The sequence below is a fragment of the Saccopteryx bilineata genome, chromosome 5 (assembly GCF_036850765.1).
Source record: "Saccopteryx bilineata isolate mSacBil1 chromosome 5, mSacBil1_pri_phased_curated, whole genome shotgun sequence".
Classification (NCBI taxonomy): domain Eukaryota; kingdom Metazoa; phylum Chordata; class Mammalia; order Chiroptera; family Emballonuridae; genus Saccopteryx; species Saccopteryx bilineata.
Window position 1 is genome coordinate 65,216,431 of NC_089494.1, and position 15,374 is coordinate 65,231,804.

A 15,374-nucleotide genomic window follows, 5' to 3' on the forward strand; every position below is an offset into this window, starting at 1 on the left:
TAGGTTGAATCTGCTCTGTGAATATTGATGTCCATGTAACCTGCATGGGAATTAACCTGTGGTGTGTTAGCCTAGGGTTTAGATTTGGAGCCTGGCATACTCTTGCTTTAGCTAGGGTGAATCTTGCTCTCACATTCCCTTTAATAAACACTCTCAGAGTTAAACAGAATTATGGTTAAGCATTAAATTTATTGTCACAGAAGGAGAAAATATCCTCCTTTGAGGAAGCTCATGCCATTTGGACATAGGAAACTAGAAGGATGTTGTGTTGAAATGAATAATTTATGATGTGCATTGTATTTTCATAAAGGTAATCATAAATAAGTAAACTGAAATGTAAAGGTATTGATCACTGAGTAAATTGTAAAGTTTGGTTCACATTCTGTGCTATTCTGCAGCTTTAGAAATATAAATTTAAACACCTTAGTGTGATAGAATAATGAATGAGAATTAAGCAGAAACCTCCAAAAGTAAGTCTTGCTAAAATAAATAGGTATTTCTGATTACCACCCAATAGTAAATTTAAACTTAGTTACAGCCTATTAGTTTTGTCTTCTGAGATTAGGAAGATCATTGTGCAGCATCATCTTTGTTTTAATATATCAAGAATTTTTTATGTTTATTGTTACCAGTTTATGAAACCATTGTTCACTCACTCACTAAGTGACTTATTTTCACACTGTGCCTGATACAGGCATGCTTCAACTTCTCATTTCAGGAGAGTTACATGATATTGTATTTAAGTTTAACCCTTCTAGAGTGACCATTAATGTTAACCTTTGAATGCCAAGATTTGTGTGTGCTTTGTCTAAATTAATATAACTAATAACCAGCAAAGCCAGAGTAGTGGGAGTGTTTGCCTTTTTTTTTCTTTTAGAAACATGCTATTTCATTTTCATTGCAAAGAAGAGCAGTTTAGTTTTTCATAAACACATAAACTCTTTTTCTCTCACATAATACTTTCCTTTGGTATTCTGTAAGTGACTTTTGTGTCAGCCAGAATGTTTCATTAGTATTATTAATAGCTAGTATTTACTCTTCACTTTGAATTTCTTTTTAATGGTCAACAGAAAACATCATTTTTTGTAAAAAAAAAAGTGTGCACGTTCTAATATAACCTTTTAGATTTAGTACAGTAGAACAGGAAAAAAACGATGTAAGAAAAATATAACGACCACACAAATTATTCCAAAACTTTTTTTTAAGATTTTCTTTATTCATTTTAGAGAGGGAAGAGAGAGAGAAAGGCAGGGGGGAGCAGGAAGCATCAATTCTTAGTTGCTTCTCGTTTGTGCCTTGACCAGTCAAGCCTGGGGTTTTGAACTGCTGACCTCAGCATTCCAGTTGATGCTTTATCCACTGTGCCACCACAGGTCAGGCCAAAAATATTTTAAAAAATAATTCTTGTGCTACTAATAATTATGTACACACTTCCCCAGTTACCACTTATCAAAAGTTACAGTTGCAATGGGAGTAATTTCCTATCTTCCAAAAGTTCCTGTATGGCAGAACTGCTAACTGTCCTGTTGATCCTGTGCCACACTTAGACTCTGTGCATTTAAGGAAATTAACAAACCATATACCATTTAGCTTCTATGCTTGATCCTATTTTAATTCTAGTTACGGGAAAGCAAGTTATCTTTTTGATCTAAGGAGTTCTGCCTGGTTATATGTCTTTCAGATTAGTGTGGCTTTCAAAAAACTGTGTCAGTGGGCTTTCCAAGGCTTTTCACTAAATTAACACAAATAAGTTTTAATCCCTAAAATATCATCTTACTTATAGGTTCCCTCTGTAGTCATATTATTTTAAAGATACTAGTTACCAATCATAATACCTCAAAATGATGAAAAAATAAGAATCTTAAAAGTTATTAGGACCAGTAACCAAGTCTTACCATTGCTATTCATTCAAGTGTGTGATGTGAACAGTATGTGGATCTGTGCTGCCCTTTCTTTTCTAGTTAACTTTTGTCATCATCTAGATTTTAAATGTTGATTAGTGGGAGAGAATGCATATAGCAGATTTGACACCTCAGTAGGGAATATTAAATAGTTTAATAGGAATTGGCTTTAATGTATATGTTTGGGGGGGTGTATGTGAGAAAGAGAGAGAGAGAGAGAGATTTATAAACCCTGAATATAAGTGCCAGAAATTTTTTGAAAAAAAAAAAAAACAATTTGTAATTGAAACAGGATAAGAGTCATCAGCACCAACACAAATGTGTCTTTGCAGACCGAAGAAATCAGCTAAACAATTTGCAGTCATCTCAATCTCTACTAAAACAAAAATCGCATCCAACATGCCACCTGACACCATTTCTTTCTCTCTCTCTCCTTTGCTCCTTGCGATGTGGCATTCATCTCTCCTTGTGCCTCCGTTCTGAAGAGATAACAGTATAGCAACAACTCTGCCACTGAAATCCTGTTCTCTGACCGATATTGGCACCTGCAAAGAGAAACAACCAGTAACAGGCAGCAGCAGCATCAGTATTAATCTTCCATGATGAAATCTTTACAGGTCAAGAACAAGCACACAGCTCTTTTCTCACTCCTTCACAGTGGACCATGCAACTAGTTGAAATGGAAGACAATGGATTGTCTACAGCCTTTTGAACAGTGGAGAATACAGGGCATTGGTTTTAGGTGAATTAACCCCCAAATATTCTTTAAGTTTGATATCCTTTGGTCTTTCTTTCTAGAATACCACTGTCTTCTTTATCAGTTCCAAAGTATGACCATAAAGAATAAGTTATGACAATTCTTGTCACTTTAGGTTTGAATTAAAACATGAAAATAACAATCAATAACATAACTCCAGAGGGCTTAATCTCTAAATCTTTGTGTATACCTTTATAGTCACAACCATGACAGAAGAAATCCTTTGGGAATTCTTCTGTCAGTTACAGCCATAAGCACATTGTACATTATGTTTCTCTAGAACATAACACAAGATGCTACTTGTGTAGGCAGTAGTTTTTAGTGGAAGTATAGAAATGCTGTATACTAGGACAAGTCATGGTTAAGCCCATGAAGAATGTTATGAGGTTCCTGACTTATTGGCATGTGTGGGCAAGAAAGTGCCAAGAAGAGTTGGAATTCTAAACTTGTATTTCGTTCTTAATACTCCTCCCCATTTAAAAATGAGTAGTATTCCAGAGAAGATGACTGCTGAGAGAGTGTGTGAACTAGCTGTAGATAGAAAAACTCCCAGTATTTGTTTGTTTATTTTTCTTCTTTTCCAGTGAGAAGTGGGGAGATAGGGAGACTCCCACATGCACCCCAACTGGATCCACCCAGCCACCCTCATCTAGGGCCTATGCTTTGCCCATCTGAGGCCATGCTTGCAACTGAGCTATTTTTAGCATCTGAGACAGAGGTTCCACAGAGCCATCCTCAGTGTCTGGGGCTCATGTGCACAATCAAGCCATGGCTGTGGGAGGGAAAGAGGGGGGAGGGAGGAGAAGCAGATGGTAGTTCTCCTGTGTGCCCTGACAGGGAGTCGAACCTGGGACATCCACATGCCAGGCCGACACTACCACTGAGCCAACTGGCCAGGGCCACCCAGCATTTATATTCTACCTCCTCCTCTCATCATGGGCCTGCAAACGTATTCCTGACTCTATTCCCTTATTTATAATCATATATCTTAATTTTATAGTTACCAAAATAAAAATTTAAAGGAAAAGTGTGTTTTACTTCCATGGTGTTCAATATTATTCCAATTGTATAGGCAATGGAAATTTGGAAAGAATCTTAGAAGTCATATTAGCCATTAGTTTGAGTTGGGTTTAATTAATTTAGGTTTGTGATTTCGGTCTAGAGATCACGGTTTCACAAAGGAAGACAGTTACCATATTTTTTACTCCATAAGACACACCTAGGGTTTTAAGGAGGAAAATACGAAAAAAAATTTCTGAACCAAACCAAATATTTTGTTAAAATATTTAATAAAATAAACCACAATATTTCAACAATGTAAACTCAATAGCAACATTAACAGCCATTAGCACTGTTATTAACAAATGAGAAGAGACTTGAATGTTCAAATACCCTTCTAGTTGTCTGGGAACCTGCAGCAGCTAAAAAGAATGAACATTTGCTCCGTAAGACACACAGGCATTTTCCCCTCCACGTTTTTTGGGGAAAAGTGCATCTTATGGAGTGAAAAATACGATACTTCCCGATCAGAACTGTGACTCCATGTCATGTGTGTGCAGATGGTAAAGAGAATCTAGAAGAGTAGGCTTTTCCATTATTTTGTAGAAAGTTAAATCTTTTCAGATGAAAACAAAAGCCATGAAATCCACAAAAATCCCCCAAAAAAGGTTAAAGGGAAACAGAAAGCTGTTAGAAGGGCACAGTATACTCTTGTGTCTTTCACCTGTATGTGCTAGGGCTTGATGTTAGCACCCTGTTCGTGTTCAACATCGGGATTTAAACCCCCCTCTGTACAGCAGCGGTAATTACTGTTTCAAAAAGTGTACTGAATATTCTATATATTTAAAATTTTCCAGTCAGTTGAATTGTATTTATTTGCTGTTACTAAGATAAGATTTTGTTTGGTTTTGTTTTAATAGAATGGGGTAACTAACAGAATCACTCTCCATTTTAACAGTTTTTCCATTTAAAAGTTTAATGTAACTATTTATGCATTTAAAGAAATAAAACAGCACCCCTACCACTACTACCTACACCCCCAAAAGAAGTGAACTGTAGAGAGAGGAAAACATTAAGGTTCTAAAATAATTAAGCCAGTTAAACACACCTCAGAGAGATACAATAGCTCCTGTACTAAGCAGCTCAGTGATTATTTAGGGATGGGTGTGGAGGGAACATTTATATAGTCAGGAAAGGAAACTCAAGCAGACATAGAATTATGGGCAAGTAGTTTCCAAATTGATTTCTACAAATTTAGGCCTGCTGTCTAGGTGGCTTATTTGTTGGTTGGTTCATATTTCCAGTGGTTCATGTATCTCATAACCCTATTTAAGATATGTGAAAGCATGTATTACAAATCATTGAAGAACCAAGGATAAATTTGAAATAAATTGGTAATAATTTTCTCCATAACTTTTCTGCACTGCTTCTTCCATTAGCTTTTTTAGTGTCTTGTTAATTTCACTTTTTCACTTTCCTGGTGATAAATTTTTAGAATGACAAAAATAGTTAATGAAATAAAACTTAATTTGAGGCCTTGGCGGGGCTGGCTCAGTAGTCGAGTCTCAGCCCACGTATGAGTGTCTCAGGTTCGGTTCCTGGTCAGAGCACACAGGAGAAGCGACCGTCTTCTACTCCACCCCTTTTCCTACCCACCCCTCTTTCTCTCGCATGCTCGTCGCTCTCTCCTCAATTCTCCCTTCTTTATCCATGGCTCAGTTGTATCAAGCTTGGCTGGGTGTGGGGGCTGGGCTGAACATGCCTCCATGGCCCCTGCTTCAGGAGCTAAAAATAGCTTGGCTGCAAAGCAATGGAGCAATGCCCAGATAGGCAGGGTTATTGACCCATAGACGGCTTGCAGGGTGGATCCTGGTGAGCACATGGATGTCTGTCTCTCTGCCTCCCCTGCTCTCAATTAAAAAAAAACAACAGAAAACTTAAGGACCTGGAGGTACTAACTTTTGAGGGATTACTATTGTCCATTACTAAAATAAATTTGAATAAACTTTTGAAACCTCATTCTGAACTAGTTTTCCTAGACCTAGACCAAGTGATATTGTTAGGGTGCTGAGAATAGACTTTGAAGTGATACACATTTCTCTGTACCGACCATTTTTGTAATATGTCACACAGAATTTCTTTTGTTTTACCAACCATCATCCATTATAGGCAAGCTGAGAATGATATATCAAAATACATTTCATCTTTTCTTGGCTTTATAGAAAGATGGTTCTTTGATTTTGAGACTTGTTTTGTTTTTTTGTATATGGAGGGGGTAGATAACATGGAATGTAAATTCAGATTTGCTAAAGAAGTTTAAACTAGTACATTTAATTTTTTTCAGGAAATGTATCAATTTTACATGTGAAAATGCATTTATATAACTCTTAAAGCTTTATAGCTTAATGTCCACACACTCCCATCTTTCTTTGAAAAATTACCGTTATGGGAAATGCTCAAAAATACCCCAGATCCACCTAGCAGTTATAACCTGGCATTTACAAAGATTTTGCATTGCAGTAACTTACTTTTGGCTTAGAATGTTGAGCCAAAGGGGAAATAAAGTTTCCAGAAGAGACTTTGCAAATAAAAGTATTCCTAAGCTAAACATCTGGTGAAGGACAATTCTTTCTGTTTAAGTTACTGTGAAATTTACCTTTCTTATAAATTTTTAAGTTAAAAATTTTGGAAGGTAATGTGTTTTGCAGGTTACTTGAACAGTGAGGCAGTATTGAGATATGTTGTTGTATAGGTGTATGACTTCGCTTTTAAAATACAATTAGAGCTTATTTTAAAATACTGTTAAAATAGCCATAGTGTAGACCAGGGGTCCCCAAACTTTTTACACAGGGGTCCCCAAACTTTTTACACAGGGGGCCAGCTTACTGTCCCTCAGACCGTTGGAGGGCTGGACTATAAAAAATACTATGAACAAATCCCTATGCACACTGCACATATCTTATTTTAAAGTGAAAAAAACAAAACGGGAACAAATACAATATTTAAAATAAAGAACAAGTAAATTTAAATCAACAAACTGACCAGTATCTCAATGGGAACTAAGCTCCTCTCACTGACCACCAATGAAAGAGGTGCCCCTTCCGTAAGTGTGGTGGGGGAGGCCAGATAAATGGCCTCAGGGGGCCGCAGTTTGGGGACCCCTGGTGTAGACTGTTAAATAATCCATTCTCTTTTTGTTGAAACAGAAGAGTCATGTTCTTTTACTGTATGGGATCATCAAACTTATCTAACAATCTTTTCTTCCTCATATCCCTTCGACATTGTAATTGCCTGCAGAGACCAGTTCCTTTCCAGAGACACTACTTGTTTCTGTTTCTTCTAGACCTTCTCTGCTTCAACTGCTCAGCTAGTAGATGACTGGAGGATTGAAATTTGGTATTCTTACCAAGCATGATCTAACTGGTTGGATTATCTTTTTATTTTAGTAATCTAGCATAGTTTTGCCATGTGTTGGAGGATTCCGTTCTATAATGAATTTAGATCAGTTGTAAGCCCAAGTCATCCTTGCTTCTCCTTAACCCTCTGAAAACTATTAATTCTGAGCGTGGCCCATAGGCAACTGCCAATCTCAAGCAAGGAGAATGTAGCCCTACAGGATAGATCTTGGGAGATGATCTACACTAAAGATAAATTAGTTGCTGAAGCTGCTATATTCTAGACTATTGTACCTTGAGGCCAGACCAAAACTGGGCTTTGCACCTTTTTCTTAAGGGAGAGAGTACTAAGCAGTATTGCCCTAATGTTTTTGCCTAAAAGTATATATTATAACATATACTTTAACATATACCATATCATAACATACCAAAAGTATAGGTTGCCATAACAAAATACCATAGACTGGGTGACTCAAACAACAGAAGCTTATTTCCTCACAGTCTGGAGGCTGGAAGTTCAAGATCAAAGTCCGGTAGGGTTCAAGTTTCTGGTGAGACACTTACTGGTTTGTAGAAAGTCACGTTTTCAAGATGTCTCATGGCCTTTTCCCTGCTCCAAAAAAGAAGGGGTGGATGTGTGTGGGGAGTGTCTTTCTCTTCCTTTGTATGAAGCCACTAATCTAATCACAAGGGCCCCACTTTGATGGTCTGATCTAACTCTTGATTTCCTCCCAGAGGCCCCATCTCCAAATGCCATCACATTGGGATTTGGGGCTTAAACATGAATTTGGGGAGGAGGGAAACACACATCTTCAGTTCCTAATATACTACTCACAAAAATTAGGAATTATTTCAAAATGAAGATGAAGCAATAAAATATCTCCTAATTTTTGTGAGCAGTGTAGTATGTATACTTTTTCTTAGTGGGATTTGAGAGAAATTAGAGTTGCAGAATAATCTTTCAGTGTGCCGCTTTGTTTTAAGACCAAGATATTGTGGAATAAATATTAAATTACGATATGGAACTTGTAAATATATTTCACTGGCTATGGGGAATTTGTCTATCTGTATATAAGACTTGGTTATAGTTGCTTCCCTCAGCATTTCCTCTTAAATACCTAGGATCCAACTTGTTTCCCCTAGTGTTTATGACATTTTGTTTTTTCTTGTAAACTTTACAGCTCAAACTGAAGTGAAGCTTATTTATGCTTTTGTATTATAAGATTTTAGGAGACATATTTGTCATGTTTTAGAGAGGGAAAAATTGTTTGCTTTAACTGATGCAGACATACATTTACTTTTTAAAATAAGTATTTATTTTGTGATCTTGTTACTGCCATTGTATAGATATCTGAAGATTACCAAAAATTATAAAACAAAGGTAATTAATTATGTGTATCAACAATCTTTTTGAATCTCATCATTATATATTTATGATTCAATAAAATTTAATTTCTGTAATTTCACTTTTGAAATATTATCTCCATACCACAATTTGAAATAAAGTTAAAACGCGTTTCAGTTAGTATTCTAATAGATATTTTACTATTTAACAGATTATTTAAAAATCCACCAGCCTACCAAGTGTTCAGTAGCTTCCTACATGTGTAAGAATCAGTTAAACTTTTATGGTAGCAGACATTAAGTAGGAAGAGAAAAAAGCTACTACTTCCTGTGTTTTGTAGTGTAAATGAATTTGAATATTTTTCATACTCGTGGGTATTCCTTTGTGGCCCGTGTTTTATTCTGTTTTATGACTAAATTAAGACAACTAAGCTGTGGCTTGTTTAAAAGCTGCTTAAATGAGAAAATTTCAGTTAATTATTTAGTTTTAGTCTATTTTAGAAAAACCTTTCCCAAATTCTAAAAAGGTTTATTTTCATTTGAGTTTATTTTGAAAGTTTCTAATTAATATACATTAAATATCTACAACAAGTAGTGGTTGAGTTTCACTTCAAAATAAAATAACTTTAAGGGTCAAGTAGAATATGGACATAACTTAGTTTTTTAATCTGTGAACATTTGTTTTTATAGTACTGATAACATTCCTTGCTATGGAAGCCTGAGATATAGGTTATACCGGGTATCTGCTTTGGAATGAAATGATGTTTATATTTTCAAAGTAAATTTCAGAATTACTGATTTTTTGAGAAAAAGGATTTTTTTTAATACCAGAAGATCATTAAAAGAGAAGGAACTAGAAAAATACAGAAATATTTAATTAAGTACAATAATCAGAAATAACTTATTCCATGTGGTATATACATTTATAATGGCAGTAGGTATACTTTTAGGCCAAGGCAATCTGTATTTATTTACTCAACAAATATTTTCAAATATACTGCTCACAAAAATTAGGGGATATTTCAAAACAAATGTGAAGCAATAAAGTATCCCCTAATTTTTGAGAGAATATAAAATTGGACATTTTTAGAACTTTCTGTTGAAATTTGGTATATTCGTATTCATCCTTTAAATAATATTCAAATTTATATTGACGAATCACAGGAAGGGGTGTGGGGTTGTGCATTTGTTTTGGTGTCTAGTTTTCTTTAAATGTTCTAAAAATTATATATTTTGGGATGTGTAAATTTCTTTAGGATTTACCTAGGTCTGCTCTGATAACTAAGGATCTGTCACAGCTATTCATAAAAGGTTTTTCTTAAAGTCTCTTTTACAGTGGAATTCATCCAAAGTGAGTGGTCAGATTATGTGTGTGTGCGCCAAATTTTGTAAGGTCTAGGAATAATTAGTGGTTCTATCTTCTTTCTTTCTTCCTCTTTTAACTATTACAAAATATCTTCATTTTATTTGTTTTAGACTAATAAGTTATTTCCTCTTAAATTAAAATTTGGATGTACCAGAAATAAAGCTTTCTGCTCATTTTGTGTTATGAATCAGTTTCAGACTACCTTGCTGTCATTTTCAGTTTACACATTATAAAAATAGATTTCTTGTTGAACAGAATAAAATTCAGCATCTCATTAGGTATAGATTTTTATGTGGAGGATGGTTTCTTGAAATAGGTTTTTTCCTGATCTTTTTTAATCTTTCAGGCATTGAAAAGAGCACTTTAGTCTTTAAACTCAGTGGTACTTTATAATACACTATTCTTCCTGTCGCTGTAAAAAATGGATGCACGCGTAAAAATATCTATTTTATATCACAGATAAATTGAGCTTGTTATAGTCCCCTCTCATCATTTTCAGGAAGAGGCAGAAATCCAGGCAGAACTTGAACGTTTGGAAAGAGTCAGAAATCTTCACATTCGAGAGCTCAAGAGGATAAATAATGAAGATAATTCTCAGTAAGTCATTATTTATACTTATGTCTTACATGATAAAAGTGTTCCTCCACTGTACAGAGCATAAACACAATATTTCCTTGTTGGGGGACTTTTCCTCATAATTAGAAAAATATTTATAGTCGCCCATGGCTCAGAAGGTCTTATATAAATTGGTCTTCAGCCACCTTACCAGTGTGTCTCTGTCATCCTCCCGTCACTTGTGGTTGTGGACATGCCAGCCCTGATTTCCTTATCGGGGATTTTGTGCTTGCCATTTTCTCACCTGAAATGTTTCTCTTCTAAATATCTGAGTGGCTTACTTTTTAATTTCACTCTAAGTGGTCACTAGAGAGGCCATCCCTAGACATCTCTATCTAAAATAGCAGTCCTTACATGGCTCCATTCCCTCTCCCAGGAACCTTACCTTGCTTTATTTTTTTTATAACATTTATGAATTATAAATTTCATTTCAGTTATTTATTATCTGTCTCCTCCCACTAGACTATAACCTATATGAGAAGAGGGACTTAATTTTGATCTTGCTGTGTTCCCACAGCCTGGACCAGTGCCTGGCACGTGGTATACATGCAGTAAATACTTTTTGACTGAATACTAAAATTAATGTCACAGTAGAGGAGAAATTATTTCAACTAAGAGGATTTCAGTAAGCCGTATATTCAGCATTGTTATGCAAAACTTGAGGAAAAAACAGAAAAGTAGTTTTAAGTTATAGTCTCTCTCCTTAATCTCGGGTTATAAAAATGAAGAGAGAAAATATCCGTGAGCTGGCAAAAGCTTTGTGAAGAAGATAGAAATGAAGCAAGAAGATGGAAATTAAGCAAGGCATTACTTGGATTTAATTGATGTAGAGGAAAGGAAGGGTAGGGTGTCTTTTTGTACTTAAGACTTGTCATGTAATTTAAAACTTCATGACCTAGTGAAAGTATCAGAATTGGAAATGGCAGATTTCTGCTGTGAAGTACAAATATCTTGCTTAAAAATTAGAAGGCCTACTTGTGGTCATCTGTGTATGTATAACTCATAAATACATAGATCATTCCAGTGTATAATGGTATAGTTCTGGAATAACCTAAATTGTACCAGGTGGAAATTCTAATAAAACAAAACACTGTGAACAAAATTAATTAATGGGCTGTTATGAAAATTATCTTCACATTTCACACTTGTTTTTGTATATGTAGTAATAAAATTGTCTGTGAGTGCTTTTTAAGTTTTTAAACAAGTTTTTTTTTTAATTGGAAATTAAAAATTTTTATTTATAGTAGTCCAAAGACAGTAAATGTAATTATGGGTGAAGGCCAATTTGTAACTTTTTAATCATATGTCAATACTTATAAATCTTGCTTAACTATATAGCCCCCAATATAAAAGTATATTTTTCCAAAGGAAGTAATTCATGCTGAGTAGATATGGGATTTTATAAAGCTTTTGGCAACACAATGGTTAGTTATCACAGTGTTATAACTGGTCACTGAACCTGAATATTCAGCTGTAAATGCTAAGCTTTGTGAACTCCAAGCTTAAGATGATAGTTGTGCAGATAGAAGAAGTATAGGACAGAATTTGGAATTAGTAGTAGAGTAACTGAGAAAGAAATAGCTAGGAGTAGAATGAGAGAGTGGAACTTTATTGTGGAAAGAACATTTTTGGGTGCATTTTCATGTTACTGTTTTTCTCCCCTCACTGTTAAGGTTCAAAGATCACCCAACGTTAAATGAAAGATATTTATTACTTCATCTGCTTGGTAGAGGTGGCTTCAGTGAAGTGTATAAGGTACTGTTGTTTTTCTTTTCTGTTCTTTACAATAATATAGCAAAGATAGAGGAATACAGGTTTCCCCTGCTACCCAAAAGGGCATTCCTATGAAACCTTCCGGAAGCCAAAAAGACATTCCCAGATCCCCCAAATAACCGACCAAATCATATCAAATACGCTTAATTATATCCACTTTTGTGTAAGCACAGCACCCTTATGAGCTCTCTTAGGCTTTTCTGATCCCTTAGAACACTTCTTGCTAATAGACGCACAAAATAAATCCAGATAAAGCACACGGGCTCAGACACAGTTCAGAGCTAGGGTGGCTCAAGGCTAAGGTCGTCAGTGTGGTGCCAGGGGGAGGAGCTTGGGGTGCCATCCTTGCTGCACAGAGTGCATTGCCTCTAACAGCTCACTGCAGAACAAATACTGAAAGCTACTTTTGCTTCTTGCCTTTTCTCATAAAAGCAAAAATCCTCATCATAGTTCTTTTAGTTAGCCGAAACAGGTTCAAATGTAGGCCTTTGTAAAAGAAAAGTGGCCTAACACAAACTCTAAAAAAGAAGGGGATACTTTATGTGGTTAAGAAGTACTTTTGTTTATTGATTTTATGAATTTTGGGAGGACAGATTTTTATGTCCTGACTCACATTACAGAGAGTCTGTGGTGGCTTATGTTGTTGCATCTTAAGAGCCTTGAGACTATCTCTGCACCTGCACAGTCCCTCTGCTATTTGCTACCTCCTTACTGTTAGTTTGGTATAAATAATAGCCATTAGAATCAAGATAAGCAGGTAGCCATTTAATATAGTACATTTGTGGACAGATCATACCCCTGTATTTAAACATGTGTCTCAGAGATCTTACATGTCCTGAATTTATACAAATTTCTACCTGTTTTAAGGACCCTGTTTTTCAAATGCTTATGTATATATGTAAAAATGTTTACTCACCATGTTCAATGTTTTATATCTTACTTTTTTCACTTTATGTTGTATCTTTCTGCCCAACCTTTAAATGTTATAGTTCCGAAGTCTCTTATTCTTTATTCTCCTTTTCAAATATATCCCTGCCCATTCACTGAGTTGTCTGATTTCATCCTCACATGTATGTGTCCTCTATGTGTGTTCATGCCCCACACTTTCTTTCTAAGCTCCATACCTGTTGGTGTACATGACTTTGCCCATTCACTTGGCATGGATGCCTCATAGGCACTGCAAACTCACATCTGAATTAGAAGTTATTTTTCTCTTCTCTAGAACTTCTGCTGACACTGCTCCCTACTTCAGTACATAGCATTGCTGTTCATCTGCCTAGTCCCTCAAGTTAAAAACATAAAAGCCATCCTTCACTCCAACTTTCCCATAATTCTTCCATTCCCCCAACTTATAACCAGTCCCTGGTGCCGACTGTTATTAACATTGTCAATTCTCCTAAATCCAACAATGACACTTTCCTTTCTCTTAGCTCAAGGCCATGTTGTCTCGTTTGTGTTGCTTCCCAAGCCTACTCGCTGATCACTTTCTTTGGGGCATTAAGTTTCTTCAGTGTATTTATGTGTGCTGCAGCTAGAGTAGCCTTTTAATAAAATGCAGTATGATTATCTCACCCCTTTGCTTATAAGCCCCAGTGACTTCCTATTTGCTCTTAGTTAGTTGCAGGTCTTACTCTCACTCCTATGGAAGCCCTCCTTGTTGGTCTGCCTTTTATAAGCTCCTTGTGACACTTCGTGCTCCATTATGTATCAGTATAGTTAGTGGTTAAGAGTGGGGCTCTGAAACCAGACTGACTGGGTCTGAATCCTAATTCTGACTGCTGTTAAATAACTGTATAATCTTGGGCTTACTCTGCTTATCCTCAGTCTCTCTGTCTTCATCTGGGAATAATGGTACCTACATCATAGGATTACGGTAATGATTAAATGAGGTATCACAAGTAAATCACACAGAACATTGGTGCTTAGTAAATACAAGCTCTTCATTATTAGAAATCCTCTCCGTTCAGTGAGACTAGGACTGTGCCTTCACGGCTTACTAAAGACCACCTAGATTGTTCCGACTCTGGGAAATTTTATGGAATTTGAATTCAGAGAACTTCAGTTCTGGTCTTGGTTCAACCATTAACTATATTTTGTTTTTGTTAACTTGGACAAGCAATAAGCAGCATGGGCCTCACCTTCCACACCCATCAGGAATGATCTGTGAGCTCTCTTACAGTTTCTATAGCTCTCTTACAGTGAGAATGATAGTTCATCCTCACGCACTGTAATGGTTGAAGTGTAGGCATAACCAGGCCACAAGGTGGAAAAGATCATAATCGCTCACTCTGGCTCTAAAAATCACCAGAAGTACAGCTAGCTAACACTAGCTCAGCCTCAAAGTTGCCCAGCTTCTGAGCCTACTCATCACAGCAACCTGCTGCCACTGCCCTGTAGTATCGCCACTGTTTTTAGCACCACAGATAGGGCCAATGGGGCATTTTCTTTTTGAAGAAAAGGCTCATATAGAAATTAGAAAATGCAGATAGGGGCCTAATGACTTGAACCTTCAGTACTGACCTAAAAATTAACTACTCACTCCAACTCCTACATAGCCCTTTCATGGTTGACAGGTACGTTGGAAAACAAAGCCATCAGGTTTAAAGTCAAATTTTATAGACTTATCTGTACGAAGGTGGAAAATATTAAATCACTTGCTTAGTGATTACTGTATTAGCTTTATGGGAAGGTATACTATACTCATCTAATCTTCAGAGATAGAGCATGACATATATCACTATTATAATCAAATGCACTGATATTAACTTTTTATTGGTATACTTAAAATTTTATTTTCATCTATTATTTATTATGATTGCCTCTGAATTTTATCTTTTATGCTCCTGTTCTTTCTCTCACATAAACTTTTAAAAATTCTTTTCTATTTTTTAAACCTAACTTTTAGTAACATTATTAGTTAATATTTATTGGATATTTACTATGAATCATACTTTTGTAAATACTTTATATGTTTCACCCCATTTAATCCTCTCAACAACCCAAATTTTATAAATGAGATTGAGGCTGAGACAGCATTAGCACAGTCATGCAGCTAATCAAGTTATCTGACTCTAAAAGGAATACTTTTTATTTATTCCATCCTATATTATTTCATGGTTTTATAATTCATTGACAAGCAGTTTACCAATACTGCTTATGTTTAGATTAAATTGATGGAGAGAGAGGGAGCTGAGGATCTTCTTTCTAATAAATATGTAAGCTTT

General features: G+C 35.7%; 1 protein-coding gene across 1 annotated transcript in view; it reads left to right on the forward strand.

Moving 5' to 3' along the window:
• Positions 1 to 15,374, forward strand: part of TLK1 (tousled like kinase 1) — a 159,468-nt gene that overhangs the window by 126,918 nt on the left and 17,176 nt on the right. The window contains exons 13-14 of the mRNA XM_066278681.1: positions 10,262 to 10,359; positions 12,051 to 12,132. Of these exons, the coding sequence (XP_066134778.1) occupies positions 10,262 to 10,359; positions 12,051 to 12,132 (180 nt within the window). The remainder of the gene's footprint in view (positions 1 to 10,261; positions 10,360 to 12,050; positions 12,133 to 15,374) is intronic.